The sequence below is a fragment of the Myodes glareolus genome, chromosome 18, assembly GCF_982192425.1.
Source record: "Myodes glareolus chromosome 18, mMyoGla1.1, whole genome shotgun sequence".
In the NCBI taxonomy this organism is placed as follows: Eukaryota; Metazoa; Chordata; class Mammalia; order Rodentia; family Cricetidae; genus Myodes; species Myodes glareolus.
In genome coordinates this window covers 62,716,901-62,735,754 of record NC_142043.1, presented here as the reverse complement: position 1 = coordinate 62,735,754, position 18,854 = coordinate 62,716,901, and the positions used below count along the sequence as shown (strand labels likewise).

The following is an 18,854-nucleotide window of genomic DNA, read 5'->3' as shown; positions in this document are numbered from 1 at the left end:
GCTGATTTCCAAATGCTGTGCTAAGGATCACCCCCCAGGAGCTGAAAGAAGCCGCCTTTGACAGCTTTCACAGTGGAAAGGGATAGGCAGTCACACTTTGGTGGAGCTATGGACACTGGACTGTAACAAGCCTTCCATCAAATGCAGCCACCACAGCTTTAATTCCAGCACACGGAGAAACCCTGTCTCTAAAACAAAGTAAACAAACAAAAAAAAAATGTGAACAGGAAAGAGTAGGTAGGTGCTCAGCTCTTCCTCTGAAGCAGCCAGTGCACCGTGATTGGCAGAACCGTGACCAATGAGGAACCTGCAGGGGAATTCAGCGCACACTAGAAGCTAGGCTTGCGCAGTGACAACCCCATTATTTGGGGGGACTATGCTGCTTACGAGCATTTTTGGTGATTGCATAGAATGGAGCTGCAGTGGGCAATCTGGGCGGCCTACTCCACGATGAATGCCCTTCAAGCACTAGGCAGGCAAGGCCCAGCCACCAAAACACTCATAGCAAAGTCCTAAGCTGGCAACTTCCCAGACTTGATCCCTTGCCCGCTCAAAACCAGGGAAGAGGCGTGTCCCACATATGGCCGTGCATTGGGCAGCTGCAGTCTCGCCTACCGGTATCCTTGGTCGGGGGGTGGGGTGGGGGCGGTGTGTTCTGAGCTCTGCGACCCGGCCCGGCTTGTTCAAGAACCTCCAGAGCAATTAGCCGCTATTCCGGCGCTCTGTTGACCACTGCGCAGGCGTGGTCCCGCCCACCAACCCTCAGGGGAGGAAAGGGCGCGCAGCGCGCTCCTCCATTGGCCAGGAGTGACTCCGCCCTACTGTGCACGAACAACGCTGCTGTGTGTCCTTCGCTATGGCTGCCGTCAGGGCTCTGGTGGTGCCGAGGCTGGCTTCTGCGCTCGCACCGCTTTCGGGACACCACCATACTCCTTCCCAGCGCGCTGCCCTTCACAGTTCCGCACCGCGGCCCGGGGCCAGGGTGGCGTTGGTGAGTGCATGGCCAGACAGACTCCCAGGCCTCCTTCCTCCCCTGGCTCATTCCCTGCAGACTGGGGTGGCCCACCTGGCCTCTCAAGGTCGGCCCCTGCAGGGATTCAGCCTTCCTCTCCCCTTGGTGATTTCGTACCGGGCCCTTCGCCCTCGTCAGTGCCTCTCTTCCTGCAGGTGCTCTCAGGCTGCGGAGTCTACGACGGAACCGAGATCCACGAGGCCTCTGCGTAAGTCCTCAACGTTCGTAAACACTCCCTTGGTTTAAACGGCGAAGCATGACCACACACAGTGGGTTCACATCGTGTTAAGTTCAAGCCCGCAGTTAGCACAGGCAAGACTAAACGATGCCGCCTGGGCCCTGGATGAAGGCAAAGTGCCTGGCAGCAGCCTAAGGCCCAGAACATACCCGAAATGCAACATCTGCTGAGTCAGCAACCGCCACTGCTCACCAGTCGGTATAAGGAATTGTAAAGACCGCTTGACACACCTACCTACGTGCTCCGGTTCCACCCTTCCCTCTCAGAGGTCTATAAGTGGTGGGAACTGCTTTATAAAACCAACAAGGTGTCCTATAAATTAGGAATCCCCCACACACACCCTGCACTTGGTGGAAGTTCACTTGTAAAATGAGTCTACAGGACACATTTGGAAGTGACACCATGATGGATTTTCTCCACATAGGATCCTGGTCCACCTGAGCCGAGGAGGGGCCGAGGTCCAGATCTTTGCTCCTGATGTCCCTCAGATGCATGTGATTGACCACACCAAGGGACAGCCCTCTGAGAGCGAAAGCAGGTATGGGGGTAGGGGACGGACCGTACAGGACCCCTCTTCCCATGGGCAGCTTCTGTCCTGCAGCCTTCTTGGTTATGCTGTGGAGCGTGTGTTCTTCACACCAGCCGTCATCCGACTGTTCTGGAAATGCATGGCCGTGGGCACAGTGGCTCTGACCTCCCAGCAAGCATTGTGGGAATGGCAATAGCCACTGTTGTCCTTGCTCTGGATGTAAGGTGGTCATGGTGTGTTCTTGCTAGTCATTGTGTGGCACTGTGTTGTGTCGCATTAGCTAATTTACAACTACTTTTTTTAAATTTGGTTTTGGTTTTTGGCTTTTTGAGACAGGGTCTCTTTGGCCCTAACAGGCTTGGAACTCACTGTGTAGACCAGTCTAGTCTTGAATTCATAAGGAAGTCACCTGCCTCTTCCTCCCAAATACTGAGATCAAAGGCATGTGCCACCATGCCCAGCACAACTACATTTTTGTTGTTTTGATTTTTCAAGACAGGATTTCTCTGTGTAACAGTCTTAGCTGTCCTGGAACTAGCTCTGTAGACCAGGCCGGCCTCAGACTCAACGATCCGCCTGCCTCTGTCTCGCGAGCGCTGGGATTAAAGGCGAGCGCCACCACCACCTGGCCACTGCTACATCTCTTATCCGAGGCCTGATTGCAAGAGTAGGGAGAGGAACATTAACTGCTCAGGCTGTCTGTTGGGATCCCAGCCGTTTCCTTCTCTGTCCAGGCCCTAGGCCCCTGAATCTGCCCCTCCTCCCGCGTTGTACAAGCCTAGGTGAGGCAGGGGTAACTTCCTGCTTTGTCTGATGTTCAGGTGGCTTCAGGCATCCTTAAAAGTAGTTTCCTACACCACCCGCTCCAGTGAGGAGCACTGAATTTTGCCTGCTGTGGATACTTGGTGGGCCTCCAGTTCCTCCTGACCCGATTCCAGGTAACCTAGTGTCGATCCTGAGGCCAGCCTGCAAAGGCTGGTTTATGTAGGTCACTAGAATCCTGTCACTGTCTCCAGATGTTGCCTGGATGTGCTAATTGGGGAGAATTCAGTCTCCACGTGTAAGCCAATTCATTTCGCACTGTGAACCATGTTCAAGAGCCCCCAGTGGTGCCTGTGTCCTGGCCCTGCCTACGCCCTGATCCTTTGCTCCGTCTGTGCTCTTTCCAGGAATGTTTTGGCAGAATCTGCAAGGATTGCCCGAGGCAAGATCGCCAACCTGGCCCAGCTCAAAGCTGCCAACCATGATGCCGCCATTTTTCCTGGAGGCTTTGGAGCTGCCAAAAACCTGTGCGTGTCCAAGTGTAAGGGTCTAGACCACACTAGTGCCTGCTCTTTTACAAGGGTGGGCTGGGGTCACTTTAGCAAGACCAGCGGGGGGTTCTCTACTTCCTCCGAGCACCCCAGTGCCTGGAAGCTGTCCGGGTGGGCTGGGCAGTCTTATTGACCTCCACACTGGAGTCAGATCTCATCAAACACTGCTTGCTTGTCCTTGCAAGTGTCAGTTCTCACACAGAGCTGTCCTTCTGTAGTGGTTTGAATGACAGTGACCCTAGGCTCATATGTTTGAGTGCTTGGTCCCAATTTGGTAGAATCCTTTGGAAGGATTAGGAGGTGTGGTGGCGTTGGAGAAAGTTTATCAAAGTGGGTAGGCCTCAAGGTTTCAAAAGTTCACACCAGGTTCATGTAGTTGGTCAGTCTCTCAGTCTCTGTCTGTCTGTCTATCTGTCTGTCTGTCTGTCTCTCTCTCTCTCTCTCTTCCTCTCCCTCTCTCCCTCTCTGCCTCCAACTTGCAGATCAGATGTAAGCTCTTACTACTGCTCCAGGGCCATGCCTGCCTGCTGCCATGCTTCATGCCATGCTTGGTGTGGTGTGGACTAAAAATGCCTTCTTCTCTAAGTTGCTTTGGTCATAGTGTCTCTTCACAGCAGTAGAGCCGTAAACAGGACAGCCTCTCACACTGTGGCGGCAGGAAAGGTGGGGGCCTTTTGTACTTTGCTGTCTGGGCTGTTGCCGTGGGAAATAGTAAATAAACTCAAGGCGAGACGAGTTGGCGTCCTTTTCACAGCTCTAGATGTTTTTCCCTGGAACATTCATGGAAGCTTCTGTGGTTCTAGCCTCAACATGACCCTGTTTGAGAGGTGACCACCTGACTTGTCATCAGGGAAAGCCTTGAGCAGGCTCTGCAGTATCCCCAGGCACTTTGTTAGATGTCCTGCTCCCAGACGGGAAGGACACAGGGCTTCATGCTCTGAAGTGTCACCAGTCCACCTTTGTTTGTTTTTGTTTTGTTTTTCGACACAAGGTTTCTCTGTGTAGTCCTGGCTGTCCTGGCACTCGCTTTGTAGACCAGGCTAGCCTCGAACTCAGATCCACCTGCGTCTGCCTCCCGAGTGCTATGATAGGCACCATTAAAGGCACAATAAAAGGTGTGCTACCACCACCTGGCCCCAATCCACCTTTCTTAATCTGGACCCTCTGACTGCTTTGTTGGGTCTTCAAAACGTCCCTTTCTCCAGATTCTGCACACCACCAGCCTCTTTGGTAGCACCCACCCACTCTACCCTGAAACCAGTGATTCTGGAGGTACCAGCCCTAACCGAGGGCCTGTGTGCTCCATCCTCACAATGGCAATGCAGGTCATGGGTATCACTGGATTCTTCTCCCTTCACCCGGACCACTGTTTCCTGGAAGGCTGGTCTGTGTTCTTTACTTCTGCCTGTTAACTCCTGCCTAGTGGAAGATTGTCCAGAAGCTGTGCCTGCCAGCACAGCTGGGCTGTCTTGCTCACTCAGGAGAGTGGGCTCGGGAGCATGTGAGGTGGTGAGTCTCCATGGCAATTTAGGAGTCTGAGCCCACTAGCCCCTGTGAGGTAGCTGCCATCTTCCCTTTTAATGACCTTTGCAGAAGAATGGCAGGCCCTCGTTGACGCTGTTTTGCACCCCTGAGACCACCAGGCTGGTATCATTGAAATGTAGCACGCATGTGTGGCAGCAAGTGGCTAAGCCTTAGTGTGCACATGTAATGAAAAATGGCTGAGGCTCAGCGATGTGAGGTCATGGGTGGCTGGCCTACTAGCCTTTGGCATGACAGGTGATGGGCTTCGTGTGGACACACGGTCAGGGTAAAGGAGTAGCGTCGGGCTACAGTGGGAATCCAGTCGCTCCGGGCACTGCTGCCATCTTTGTGTAGCTCCTAGAGAAACCCCAAGTATATGGACGAGCTCATCACTGCCAAGAGTGTGTTAGGTGCTTGTTCTCGCTTTGTCTGATGTACTTATCTGAGGTTTGCAGCTACGGTGATGTAGATGCCACATGGTGGCCAAGATGCTGTGAGTCGTGTTTCTTGTCACCTTAGTGGCTCAGGTGACTTCCTGTAGCCTTGCTTGTTTTTAAAGCATCCTAAAGTGGGGTGGGGTGGTGAGTGCATACGTGCTAGAGTTAAGAATTTAAAGGGTGGGAAGATTGGTGAGTTTGACTGACAAGAGTCAACACCTGTTGGTGAGCTGGTCCCTTAGAGCCAGATCTGCAGGCCATGGCACAGGAGGACCCAGAAGCTGTGTTCTGGCAGAAAGGCGCACACATGTGCCAAGTACCAGATTGCATTCTCTAAGGGTATTGTAGTAACTCCTCACTGCTCAGCTGCCCTGACCTTTGTGCTCCTGTCTGTGTGTCGGCTGCTACTCTTAGGCTAATTATGTTTCTTTGTCTAGAACCCTCTCTTTGAGGTTTTGGTTTGCTGCCTCTGAATCCTGAAGGCAGAGTAGTCACAGACTGGCCACCCACATCTTGCCTTCTACCCTGCTGGCTGGTGAATGAGAAGCTAGATACATAGTTAGGCATTCAGTGTGATAGCAGACTGCCCACCTTTCATGTGGCCACACTGTGGGACACACACCACTGAGCAGAGCCTCCCCTCTCATGGCAGGAGCACGTTCGCTGTGGATGGGAAGGACTGCACGGTTAACAAGGAAGTAGAGCGTGTCCTAAAGGAGTTCCACGGGGCCCGGAAGCCCATCGGGTAGGTGACGCACTGAAGTTCAGGAGGATGCCAGAGGGTTGTGGGAGTTCCTCTTGGTATGACAGCTCCACCTGTTGGAACCCACTAAGACCAGCGTTGGCCTGGGAGTGTGGTGGAAGTGGGATTGGCCCCTTGGTAGGGCAGCCATATGAGCCCAGCCCATATTCACTAGGCCCAGCTGCACACCTCCTGTGTGTCAGGGCTGCTCACTTCAGTTTTGAGTCTTATCAGCTTTGACTAGCCTGGAACTCACTTTGCAGACCAAGCTGGCCTTGATTGAACTCGCAGAGATCCATCTGCCTCCTGAGTGCTGGGATTACCACCCGTACCACCATGCCCAGCCAGGGCAGCTCACTGCTGAGGGTCATGAGGTCATGCAGGGCTGTTACCTACACTAGGCACTCTACATCAGTGTTCCTCAACCTTCCTAATACTACAACCCTTTTATACAGGTCCTCAAGTTGTGGTGACCTCCAACCATAAAATTATTTCATTGCTACTTTATAACTGTAAATATTTATAACTGTATTCTGCCAGTGTTGACAATCATAGTGTAAATATCTGATATGCAAGCCCTGTGAAAGGGTCGTTCCACCCGACCCCAACCCCTGGTTTAAAGCCGTTGCTGTAGACAGTGGGCCACCAGATGGCAGTGCAGAGTTTAGCTTCCCTGACCCCTCAGCTTCCCTCGCAGCCATCTGTGCCCAGGGCTGCTCAAGTCCTGATGCCTGACTGCCCAGTGCCACAAGCCTGGGGCAAGGCACCATGCTGCAGCGTCTGGGGAACAGACTGTCCTCAGTCCTCACTCTCAGTGTGCGCCCCGTGCTGACACAGCTCCTTCAACTTTCAGCTTGTGCTGCATCGCGCCTGTCCTCGCAGCCAAAGTGATCAAAGGTGTCGAGGTCACCGTGGGCCACGAGCAAGAGGAAGGTGGCAAGTGGCCTTATGCTGGAACTGCAGAAGCCATCAAAGCCCTGGGCGCCAAGCACTGTGTGAAGGGTGTGACCATATCCTTTCTGGCGGTCGGTCAGTGTGGTGTCAAGTAGCACATTAGTGTCATTCATTTGGTCATTTAAGGTGTCTGGTGAACAGCCTTCTCTACAGGAATTATGGTTGCTGGTCTTACTTCAAGGCAGCCCCTGGGCAGGAGGACAGGGCCTACCCGTGTTGTGGGGTGGAGCTAGCTTGGTATGCCACAGACAGGCTGGTGGAATACTGACTCCACGGTTGACCAGGGAGATCCATATTTCTGCACATCTGCCTGGAGTATACAGCTAGAATGCCTGGTTAGGTGGCCTATGAGGAGTGCAGGGTAGGGCAGGACTCTGGGACCTGGAGGATTAGGAACTGTTGCTGGTGACCACAGAAGGAAATAAGACCAGTGTGGTGAGCAGGGCTCCTAGCTTGCTCTAGCGGGCCCCTCAGTTTCCACTGCTGAAGCCTGTGGGGGGCCTGGCCAGGGTGAGTTTTACCCCCCACCCCGTGTGGGGCAGCATGCAGGCTGTTATCAGGTACTGCCCACATCCCCAGTAGGTCACATTTCCTTTCTCTTGCGTACCTGTGAGTTTGGAGCCCCTCTCGTTTACTTGGGTGACAGCAGCACAGCAGGTGCAGACTTGGTACCGTGATGTCCTTGAGCGGCAAAAGAGCTGCAAGACTGAGGGCGGGCGGGCCTACTCCCCGCAATTCCCTGTGGTCCTGCCCTGTGCTGTGTTTTCCCTAACAGCTACACACGAAGCTCATGTAGACCAGAAAAACAAGGTGGTCACGACCCCGGCCTTCATGTGCGAGACAGCACTCCATCACATCCACGACGGGATTGGAGCTATGGTGAAGAAGGTGCTGGAACTCACGGGAAAGTAGCACTGCTTGGGCCACACTTGACCTCATTGCTGTGGAGCAGTCAGCCTGCCTGGGCTCCATTCAGCAAGGACAAGAGCTGCCTTTTTGTTAGAAGAATAGTCGCTTTCTGCCTGAAGAAGGAGCTTTGCCTCCGTCCATGATGGGCTTGACCCAGCAAGAAGCTCAGAGCTCCTCCATGGGCCCCAATAGCATCAGGAGCTTCAGCAGTGGGGGGGCCTGCCTCTCTGTGTGTCCCTATTGGAAGGTCTGAGCTCCTTCTCAGGAGGATCTGGTTGAAGCACTTAAATTCTACAATCCTAGGTCAGATGGACCAGGGGACTCAAGTTTTAAAAGAAGAAAACATTTTAGGTTTTCATTATCAGACCACCGTGTGATAACTAGACAGACCTTGTTTGTGGATAAAGAAAGTTCTCTCACCCAAAGTAAACACAGGCTAACTAAAACCAGGGGAATTCTGTAGCAGGCAGTCCCTGCAGCCACAGAATAAACTCCTTTCCACACTGGAAACTACTTTCAGCCGTGTCTCAGGCCTTCTGAAACTAGTGAATGGTACCCATAACATGAGGTTTCGATGAGTCTCAGGGAAACGGGGAAGTCCCCAGGAGTGGGCCTCCATGTGCTGGCCTCCTGCCGGGGACTGGGACGCTGCCCCAGGCTGTGAGACTGCGGGACCTGGGTAAAGAAGGAAAGGTAAAGGGCAGTGGTGCCCTGGTGCTGCCCTCTGCACTTGTCCCCTTATGGAGGAGTGTCAGAGTGGTCTGGGCACACTTCATCTGTTGCAGAACATTCTCTTCTGGACAGCCAGGCAGCCTGAGAGTTCCTTGGCCGTGGTGGCGGTGACTGCAGCACTGGACTGTAAGACTCCTTTAGCTCAGTTATGTCAGATGCTGGGCAGAAGCGGAGTTAAGTCAGCAGAGAGCCTCCATAGCAGGATGTCTGCCGTCTCCCAGTACCCCCAGTACCTTTCTTCACAGGCACTCTCTCTCACACACACAGCCACAGATTCCTCCAGAGACCATGATTCTTGGTGGTCTGAGCCTTTAGACCTCTTACCAGGACCGATGGCAGACACCCATGGCCCCTGCACTACCCCTGGGTCTGACCTCCCCACTCCCCAGAAGTGAACCTCTTGAAGCTTCATACATGTATACAGCTTCACTTAAGTGACTTTCCACAGTGGACGTACAGAACCGACACCATCCACCCACAGCCCCTGCTTCCTGCCTGTCTAGTCCACCCAAGGCCACCCAGAGTGACATCCCTGTCCTGTGATGTGTGTCTCTCTGCTCTGCCTTCCCCGTCCACCTCCTTCAGCCTTCTGGCTGTGCTGAGTTGGCTGACGTAGGCACTAATGAGCATCCTTGCGTCCTCGTGGGTCTCCTGTGCTCCAGCACCACACCAGCTGTAGGCTGCCAGACTGGCTTTTCCAGCAGTTGAGCTCCAGCAGTGCCCAGAGGGCACTCAGTATTTCTCCCACCGCGATTGGTAGGTGCACCATGTAATATCTTCACTACACTAGCGCTCAGGATTGCAAATGGGGCTGGGGGTGGTGTTTCCCGAGGTGCTTGCTGGTGTTAGTCACCTCTCTGCCCTCTCGGCCTTCTGGGCATCCCCTGGGCAGAGTCTGTTGGTGCCGCTCCCCACTTGTCTGCTTTTCTCCAGCTAGAGATCTACGGTCTACTGACAAATCCTTTGGTAAGCCATGTCCTTCGAGTGTCTGGTGGGCAGGGTGCTCAGGTTTACTTCTATGGAGGAAGCTTCCACCCCATCACATTAGGCTGGCAGCTGCTTGTCCCCTTGCTGTGTTGTGCCAGCAGAGCACCCCAAAGGAGATTTGTACCCCCAGAACCTCTACCCACTTCAGGCCCTACCTATCATGTAGCCTGGGTGTCCTTAGATGTTCTGGAATGTCCCATGCCCACAAGTAGAACTTAAGCTTAGGCGTGACCTGCTGCCTGGATTTCGTCCTTTCTCATGTCTGCCACACACCACAGGTAACTGAGGGGAGTGAACCATGAGAGACCCCCAAGGGCAAGGTCGGCGCTGTTAGCGACAGGCACCAGGTCCCTGGGCAGATTCTGCTCAAGTGCTCAGATGTGCGGGGGTGGGTTCTGTTGACCCCCATGGACGTCTTCCCTGACTTCACACAGGTGACCAGGTGTGACCAGCACACTCTGCTTCCCCAACACACCTAGCATAAACCAGACCCCTGCCTGGCCTGGACCGTCAGTGTCACAGGTGTGCTGAGCCGGGGCCAGGGAGAGCCGCGCTGGACTGTCCTTGGGTCTGGTGAGGCCTGAAGCCAGAAGTTAGCTGTTGGCGCCTGGAAATGATCGCATCCCCACTGACTGCCAGGCACAATCCACGGAATAAGAGACCATGCTTCTCGCTTTCATGGAGCTAGTAAGGGCTTGTTGGCAGACGGCCTGGAGGGTGTGAGTGGACACACTGACAGGGAAGCAGGGAAGGGGTCAGGGGCCCACCAAGGACAGAAGCAGCCAGGGTGAATGATTTTTTTTTTTACATTCTCTGAAATACTTTATTCGTTTCTTTTTTTTTCCTGTTTTTTTTTTTTTAGTAAATTTTATTAAATTATAAAAGTTTCCATTTCCACCCCCCCTCCCAACACCCTCCCACTCCCCCTACTCCCCCTCCTCCTCCCTCTTCATCCCCCAGGGCAGTCAGGGTTTCCTGCCCTGTGGGAAGCTCCAGTTCCTTCCCCCTCCCTCCAGGTCCAGGAAGGTGAGTGTCCAAACAGACTGGATCCCCAAAATCCATTATATGTAGAGGAAACAGGTCCCAGTGTCATAGTCAATGGCTTTTCAGAAAGACTTCGGGTCAGCCACAGTCAGAGAATCCGGCCAAATTCGGAGAGTCTGGTTAGATCACGTCCTCTTTCAGTCCCAGTCCAACTGGCCTTGGTAAACTCTCATCAGATCCGTTCCCTTGTATCAGTGGGTGATAGCATCCCTCGCAGTACTGATTTCGTTTTTCATGTTCTTCCTCCTTCTGCTCCTCATTTGGACCTCGGGGGGCTCAGTCCCGTGCTGCAATGTGGGTCTCCGACTGTATCGCCGTCCTTCGTCAGATGCAGGATCACTCGGAAGGCCCTCTGGATGGAAGCTGGGATGGCTGGCGGGAAGCTAGCCACTTTATTCGTTTCTTAAGAATTTATATTTATTTTATACCTGTGTGTTTAGCACAGATGTACATGTGGGGGGTCCAGGTTCTCTCCCTCCAAGTGGATTCTAGGGACTAAGCTCAGGTCATCAGGCTTGGTGACAAGTACCTCTACCCAGAGGCATCTCCCTGACCACATTCTCTGAAGTATTTGAAAAGGACCCTCTTATATGAATTATCTGTCAATAAAAAAACTAACTATAATAACTATTTTTGAGACCTGTGATTCTTGGAATAAATTCTGTCCTTAGAGTCGAGTCCACGCCGCTCATTAGTAAGGCTGTCATTTTAGGTATCACCACTAGGGGGCACAGTGGACCAACCTTGGGACTTTCTGCAGATTCCCAGAGCTGATCATGACCAAGGGCCTGCTAAACTGTTCCCTACTCCCCACCCGCTCTACACCTGTACCCTACACTTTACCATCTTCAGAAGCCCTCGTGGGAACCTCACTGCCCCTACCTTCCAGGTCTACTTCACAGGCGCCTCCATTTAAGCCAGCAAGTCTCAAAATGAGTTCCCAGGGGCTCCTCTTGTCCTCACCCCCACCTACCTTGGCCACTCTGAGCACCTACCTCAGCCTCTCTCCTTCTACCTGGTTCAGGACCCTCGAAGCTTGGGCCCTGGAGTCCTGACCAGGGGTGGCAAGAGAAGGAAGAAGGGGCAGATACACATGGAGAAAAGCTAGGGTCCGGTGTGGGTGTGCACACACCGATAGAGGACACCTGCTGCAGCCAGCAGGAACCTCGTCCTGTTTATTACGCACAGCACAGGGGGAAGGGATAGCTAGCCTCCCCATGTCTGTGTGGGCGGGCAGGCAGTCTCAGGCTGTAAACACCTGCGAGGAGGAAGCTGCATTTGCTCGCTTTTTATAAATTCTGATCAATCATTCATCAACGCTCGTGTGGACCTCAAGGAGAGCTTTGCCAACCTTCTTGGTCCTCACCGGGGTGAGGTTTTGCCCCTCCTGCAGGACTGAGGCTTCGGCACCCCGGACACAGCCATGCCCCTGTCAACATACACACGCTCTCGGGGCTTCCGAGGACTTCTGCCCCCTACACTCCCTTTTCTCCTTGATTCTTCTGTTTCCATCCTTTCCTGGCTGTGGAGCCGTCACTCACACCCACTTGACATCACACTGGTAGCATCATGTAACCAGGTGTGAAGGCACATGCCTGGAATCCCAGCACCGGGAGGCAATCAGGAGAATCAGGAACTCCAGGTCATCCTTGGCTGCACAGTGAATGGGAAGCCAGCCTGGGCTACATGAAACTGTCTCAAAAAAAAAAAAAAATCATCTAGCTTTCTTCTTCTGTGATCAACTGGGACTTTCTGAGCTTTGTGAATTTAAGTTTGTGCTCCAGTTTGAGCTAACGTGAAGGTGAAAGATGTACTTATATTCTGGCTTTTTGTTTTTGAATTGTATGAAGGGTTTTGTCATTTTTAATTTATTTTTACTTCATATGTATTGGTGTTTTGCCTGCGTATGTATCTGTGTGAGGGTGTCAGATCCCCTGGAACTGAAGTTACAGACAGTTGTGAGCTGCCATGTTTGTACTGGGAATTGGGTCCCCTAGAAGAGCAGCCAGTGCTCTTGACTGCTGAGCCATCTCTCCAGCCCTGTACGTGGTGGTTTGAATGGGAAACATTCCCCACAGTCTCAGGTATTTGAACACTTGGTCCCTAGTGGGTGGTGGTGTTTGGGGAGGTTACAGAACCTTTAGGAGATGCAACCTTGCTGGGGGTAGTGCATCACTGTGGGTGAGCTTTGAGGGTTTGTAGTCTCACCTGCTTCCTGTTCTCTCTGCCCCACAAGCGTGGTTGTAAAGTGACCAGCCAGTCTCCTGCTCTGGCTGTCTGCTGCCCTGCCTCCCCCTCTGGGATTGGTGAGCCAAAATAAACTCACAAGAAGCTTTTGGTTACGGTGTTATATCCAGAAACAAATGAAAAGGGAACTAATAAAATGTGGATATCCACAAACACCACCTTTTGGAAGAACTTTCTTTGATTCTCTGTACTGCGTCCACTCTGTGGTCGAGGCCAGCTGGCTGTATTTCCGAGGGTCTGCCGTGGGCGCCCAGTGCTTTCCCATGGCTGTCTGCCCACTGACCGTGACCATGACCATACCATGTCAGCCGGACATCACAGCAGGTGTCCTGTCAGGCCCTGTTGCTTCCTGTGGTTCGTTCTCCAGCAACGTGGAGGCTTTTCAGTACACTCTTCAGAACAGAACCGGTCCACTGCAAAATAACCTGCTACGATTTCAGCTAGGATTGTGTGAGTCCACGGATGAGACAACGGGCTCCTCGCCTGGACAAGCACAGCCGTTGTGTCCGAGCTCATGGGATAACTGTCCTTGGAGCTTTGATTTTTTTTTTTTTCCACCAAAGTTTTGTGGGTTTTTTTTTCATATATCTTGTACCTATTTTGTTAGGTTTATACCTAAGTGTTTCAGTCTGTAGGTACTAGGGTCAATGTTGCTGCATTTTAAATATCAAATTCTAGCTGTTGTTGGCCTGTAGGAAAGCGATTGGCTTTGAATTCTGCAACCTTCATATGTTGCTTCTTAGTTTCAGGAGCTGTAGGTAGGGGAGTGTGCATGTGCTTGTGTGTATATGTGTGTGTGCAAAACCATTCTTTTGGTTTTCTACATAGGTAATCATTTTTTCCCCTTTTCTTGCCTTACTGCACTGTCTAGGATTTCCAGTGTGATACTGAGCAGGAATGATGGGAGGGGCATCCTGCCTAGGTTCTCGCCATTGCGTGATATTAGCTCTTCGTGCTCTTCAGATGTCTTTATTGAGTTAAGGAATATCCCCTCTACCACTCTTATTGATGGGATTTCCTTCTTTAACCTCTGATGTAGATGATATACCCCAGATTCCTGGTGTTGAAGCAACCTTTTACATCTGGGCGGTCTCACGTGGTCGTGGTGTGGGATTCCTTTCCTACATGACTGGCCCGGATCTGCTAACCCTGCTGAGGCTCTCTGCCATCTGTTGTCGTGAGAGAAGATGATGTGAGGTTTCTTCGTCTGTGACGTCTGTCTGGTTTGGGTAGGGAAACATGGGCCTCGCAGATGAGCGAGGACACATTCCTTCTGCTTTTGTCTTCCGAAAGAGATAGTCGCAGTTGCATAATGTCCTCCCACAAGTGTCAAATTGTCCAGTGAGCCTCTGGGCCTCTGGACCTGGGTCCAGTTTGGAAAGTTGATAGTAACTTCAGTTTCTTAGATAGACAGATACATAGGCCTAGACAGACAGATGGACAGATGGATGGAACCTTTGTAGACCGCTGTCTCTTCTGTACGAGTTTTGGCAGGTTGTGTCCATTTCACCTGTTTTATGCAATTTGTGGGCATGGTGTTCACAGTTCATAGTGACCCCTTTCCTGTTCCTGATATTGTCTTTAGTGGGCTAGTAACTGAATGAGAACATTGATCTTTTCAGAGAGCCAGCTTTAGGTTTTATTGATTCATTCTGCTCTCATTTTAGATTTAACTTCTTCTTCTTTATTTGGTGTCCTGAGACATCAGCTTAGGTTCCTTCCGTCTTCTCTGATACACACATTCCAGGGCAGACGTGTTTTTCTCAGTCACAGTTTGCCCCGAATCCCACAATTGTCATTAAGTTCTGTTTTCATTTTCATTTAGTTCAAAATGTTTTTAAAATTCTCTCCAGATTCCTTGACCTATGTGTTATTTATGAGTGTGTTGTTTAATCGGAGAGTGTTTGGGGATTTTCCAGCGATGGAATTTAATTCCATTGTGATCATCCGAGGATGTCCCACGTCTGATTTCTATCCCTTTGAGTCGGGGATGTTCATGGCCCTGAGTGTGGTCTGTACTGATGGACGTTCCTTGAAAGCTAGAGAAGAGTGCATTTCTGCTACTGCTGGACCCAGCCCCCAGAGCTGTCCGTTATGGTCAATGGTGTTGCTGAGCTCAGCACTGTCCTGACTTCCTTTCTTCTGCAGAGGCGCTGCAGTCTTGACTAATCGTGGGTGTGTCTGCTGCTCCGTGTGGTTCCGTCAGCTTCGCCTCAGGTCTTGACCCTGCTAGGCACATGTCCATCCTAGCATGCCACAGATCGCTATATCTTGTGGAACTCACTTAACCCTTTATTATTGTGGAGGTCACTTTGTCCCTGATACTTCCTTGCTCTGGTGCTCTCTCTGAAGTAATTAACTATGGGAGGAGGAGGTGCATGTGTGAGCATCTGAAGCGCTCTGTTTTCGTCCGGTTCTACCTCTTCCTGGTGTTGAAGGCTGATTTTGCTGCCTGCCGCTGTGTAGGCTGGCACTCCTTCCCCCACTTGATATGTTTCCCGCCACTGTGCCCTTGGCAGGATATTGAGCCCCCCCCCCCCCAGCTGATTTTCACCTGGAGCCTAGCCTGAAGGAGGAGCTGGTTCTGTGACTTTGGCTCCTGGCATGCCATGTGTCTCACTGTGGGTCTTCTGTCCTGAGACTGCTCTTAACCTAAACTCAGTTCGGGCCAGCTCTGTGAGTTCTCAGGTGGGGCCCTGGCCTTTGCTGCCTGGAGCCGCCTCAGGGCTACAGAATGAAGACCCGCTTTTGGCTCTGATTTCTCCCAGGGCTCCTCCTGGGCCTCTGCTGCTTTCACAGAGTCACCAACCCTAGATGGGAAGAGGGGAAGGGGTCAAGGGATAGTCTGAAGGGTGGGTGGGGCCTGAATCTTCCTAGGCAGTCTTCAATCTCCTTCCTTCGTTCTCACTCTGACCCTATGACCTGCTGGCTACTTGAGAGACAAGGCACTGGAACCCCAAGGCCCCACTGGGACCATAGGCTGGAGTGTACCATTGCCACAGACCAAGTGACTGCAGAGCCATGGATACTGGGAAAAGTTGGCTGACATGTAGCATTTTGAGCAGAGGCAAGGCAGCTACCTGAAGTCACCAAGTTTGGGAGGAGTACATTATACACCAGGAGGCAACCTAGACAGGAAGCCCATGACTTTCCTTCGCTCTGCTGATCCTAGGGCCGTGTAGCTATCTGTGCCCATGAGATGCAGCTCTCCAGGGGCCATTCCTACTCAGCCTTGGGTCCTGGCACCGCACATGACAGCACATGCAGCCTGCACCGAAGCTACATCTGAAGGATGAGTGACCAGCTGCTGCAGCCAAATGCCCAAATGCCCCTTGCCAAGTGTCACCCGGTTCCCAGACACTAGCCCATCCAGGATGGCAGTGGGAGGAAAAGGAGTGGGGTGGTGGGGTGGAGAGCAGAGGCCTCAGGCTGAGCAGAACTCTGGGAACTTAAGGTGCCCAGGTGAGCCAGGGCAAACTGCTGGCAGCTGCCCACTGGCTACATCCCTCTTACCCATGGGGTTGGGTGCTGAGAACCAGGAGGAGGGAGGATCAGAGGAGGGGCCACGGGAAGGGAGTTCCTGAGGAGACAGCAAGGGGCCTCCGGTTAGAGGTGAAGCAGGGTGTGATGGCTGATCGTGGCTGTCACCTTGACACACCTGAGAAGAGAGACTCTCAACTGAGGGATGCCTCCATCAGCGTGGTCAGTAGATATGTCTCTGGGGCATTATCGTGATTGCTGATTGATGTAGGTGGGCCCAGCCTACCTGGTGGGTAGGATCGTCACCAGGCATGTGGTTCTGGGATGTGTAGGAGAGGTAGAGCATGAACCTGGGAACAATCCAGCAAGCAGCCTTCCTCCACGGTCTCTCCTTCAGTTCATGCCCTGGCAATGACAAGTGACAAGCTGTTGCTTGAAGGGTCGGATGAGATAGCCCTTTCTTACCTGGGTCATTTTTGGTCATAATGTTTATCATAGCAACAGAAAGTATACGAAGACACACAGGAGCCAAGCAGTGGTTGTACACTCCTTTAATCCTAGCACTCAGGAGGCAGAGGCAGGCGAATGTCTGTGAGTTCTAGGCCAGCCTGGACTATAGAGCAAGTTCCAGGACAACCAGGGATACACAGAGAAACTCTGTTTCAGACACACACACATGAAAGACATCCTACTATCTGAGGCCAGCAGACATGATTCCTAGTGCCGTATCACAGGCCTGGAAACATGAGTGACTGGCTTGTGGGGTGTAAGTAAGAACGTGTGTTTGTTCTTAGGTGGGCCATAGGATGGGGAAATGGCAGACAATGGTCAGGCTGCTTCCCGTCCCAGAAACCATTAGTCTGTTGCTCAGCGGTGGAAACCGTCTGCTTAGAACAGAGCGCAGCTATGAGAAAGCCAGGGCCACCAGGCTGAACACTTAGAGAGGTTGTTCAGCCCCAGCAAGGAATGGCAGAGGGCGAGTGGGGACAGGAGTGAGCTGAGCGGGTATTGGTGCTGTCCTGGTAACAAGAACAGCCAGGGCTCTAAGAAGCCTCTCACCACTGGGCACAGAGAAGGCAGGAAAACCAGAAGACGGCAGGGAGTTAACGCCTGCCATCTGCGGTAAGGACCTGATGTTCTGTACCCTGGGTCTCCCGGAGGTGGGGGTGAGGCTTCCGCTCCTGAGACTCCTCCTGACCTGAGCTGTGGGTGTGGTAGCTTGAGCACCCCTTTGTAGGTGATGCGTGCTGTTTGCCCTCTGGCGTATGCCCACAGAAAACCCATCACATAGCAGCGATCCTTTTTACGCTTGCTTAGTTTTCTGGGTAGTCGTTTGGAAGGGATTGTGTCTGACTCATACGAGCTATTGTCTGGACATGTATGAGGTACATGTGGAGTCCAGGGACAACCACAGAACCCACTTCTAGATTTCTATGAGGGCCAAGCGAGATCATACATAAGCAGTGCTCTAGAAATGGCGCACCCTATCTGTCCCTAGTTTATCTGCTTAGAAGTCAATGGTTGGCTCCTGATATAAGTGATGTGGGCAATAATTACAGGAAGATTTGGGGGGCTGAGTGGGAATGTGTATCTCCCACCTGGGACCTTCTAACTCCTCCACCCCAGCTGCCAGGTCATGCCTCAGATCCTTGGTTACTCTCAAGGTTTGGCTCACAATCTCATTTGATCCTTTAGGCTCTATGGAGCCTGCCAGTCCCATGTTACTCACAGGCAACAGACATGTTTTAACTCATTTAGTCACTGCATACCTGCAAAGTGAGCATGCTGGCATCATAGGGTCCTAAATGTCAGAGAGCTAGCTCCTTGCAAGGCTGTGGAGGATCCATCCTAGGCCTTCTCAGTGACTGCAGGGTATCTCGGGTATCAGTTAGTGTGGAGCAGCACTGTCCTGACTGTGGCCTCCATTACCTTATGGTCCCTGTCTCCTCATGACCTCCCTCATATCCTTATGGCCTCTATTTTCTCAGACCTCTGTCTCATGTCAATATCATCTCATCATTTGATTCCTCATCCTCTCCATTCCTCATCATCTCCGTCCCTCATCCACTCCATCCCTCATCCCCTCCGTCCCTCATCCTCTCCATCCCTCATCATCTCCATCCCTCATCCCCTCCGTCCCTCATCCCCTCCGTCCCTCATCCCCTCCGTCCCTCATCCCCTCCGTTCCTCATCCCCTCCGTCCCTCATCCCCTCCGTCCCTCATCCCCTCCGTCCCTCATCCCCTCCATCCCTCATCCTCTCGTCCCTCATCCTCTCCATCCCTCATCCTCTCTGTTCCCTCATCATCTCCATCCCTCATCATCTCCATCCCCCATCCCCTCCGTCCCTCATCCCCTCCATCCCTCATCCTCTCCGTCCCTCATCCCCTCCATCCCTCATCCCTCTGTCCCTCATCCTCTCCATCCCTCATCCTCTCTGTTCCCTCATCATCTCCATCCCTCATCCTCTCCGTCCCTCATCCCCTCCATCCCTCATCCTCTCTGTTCCCTCATCCTCTCCATCCCTCATCCCCTCCGTCCCTCATCCCCTTCGTCCCTCATCCCCTCTGTCCCTCATCCTCTCCGTCCCTCATCCTCTCTGTTCCCTCGTCATCTCTACCTTCTCATCATTTCTGTCTCCTCATGGCCTCCATTTCCTCATGACTTCCACATCTTCATGGCCTCCTCCATATCCACATGTCCCCTT

The 18,854-nt window shown here is 52.4% G+C and overlaps 1 protein-coding gene across 1 annotated transcript; it reads left to right on the top strand.

The window, feature by feature from the left end:
• Positions 1-811: 811 nt before the first annotated feature.
• On the top strand, positions 812-8,171 carry Gatd3 (glutamine amidotransferase class 1 domain containing 3). Its single transcript, XM_048451332.3, has 7 exons — positions 812-991; positions 1,168-1,220; positions 1,675-1,788; positions 2,949-3,068; positions 5,706-5,798; positions 6,649-6,805; positions 7,533-8,171. Exons 1-7 carry the CDS (start codon positions 857-859, stop codon positions 7,659-7,661), a joined length of 801 nt encoding a protein of 266 aa, XP_048307289.1. The 5' UTR covers positions 812-856; the 3' UTR covers positions 7,662-8,171.
• The last annotated feature ends 10,683 nt before the right edge of the window (positions 8,172-18,854 follow it).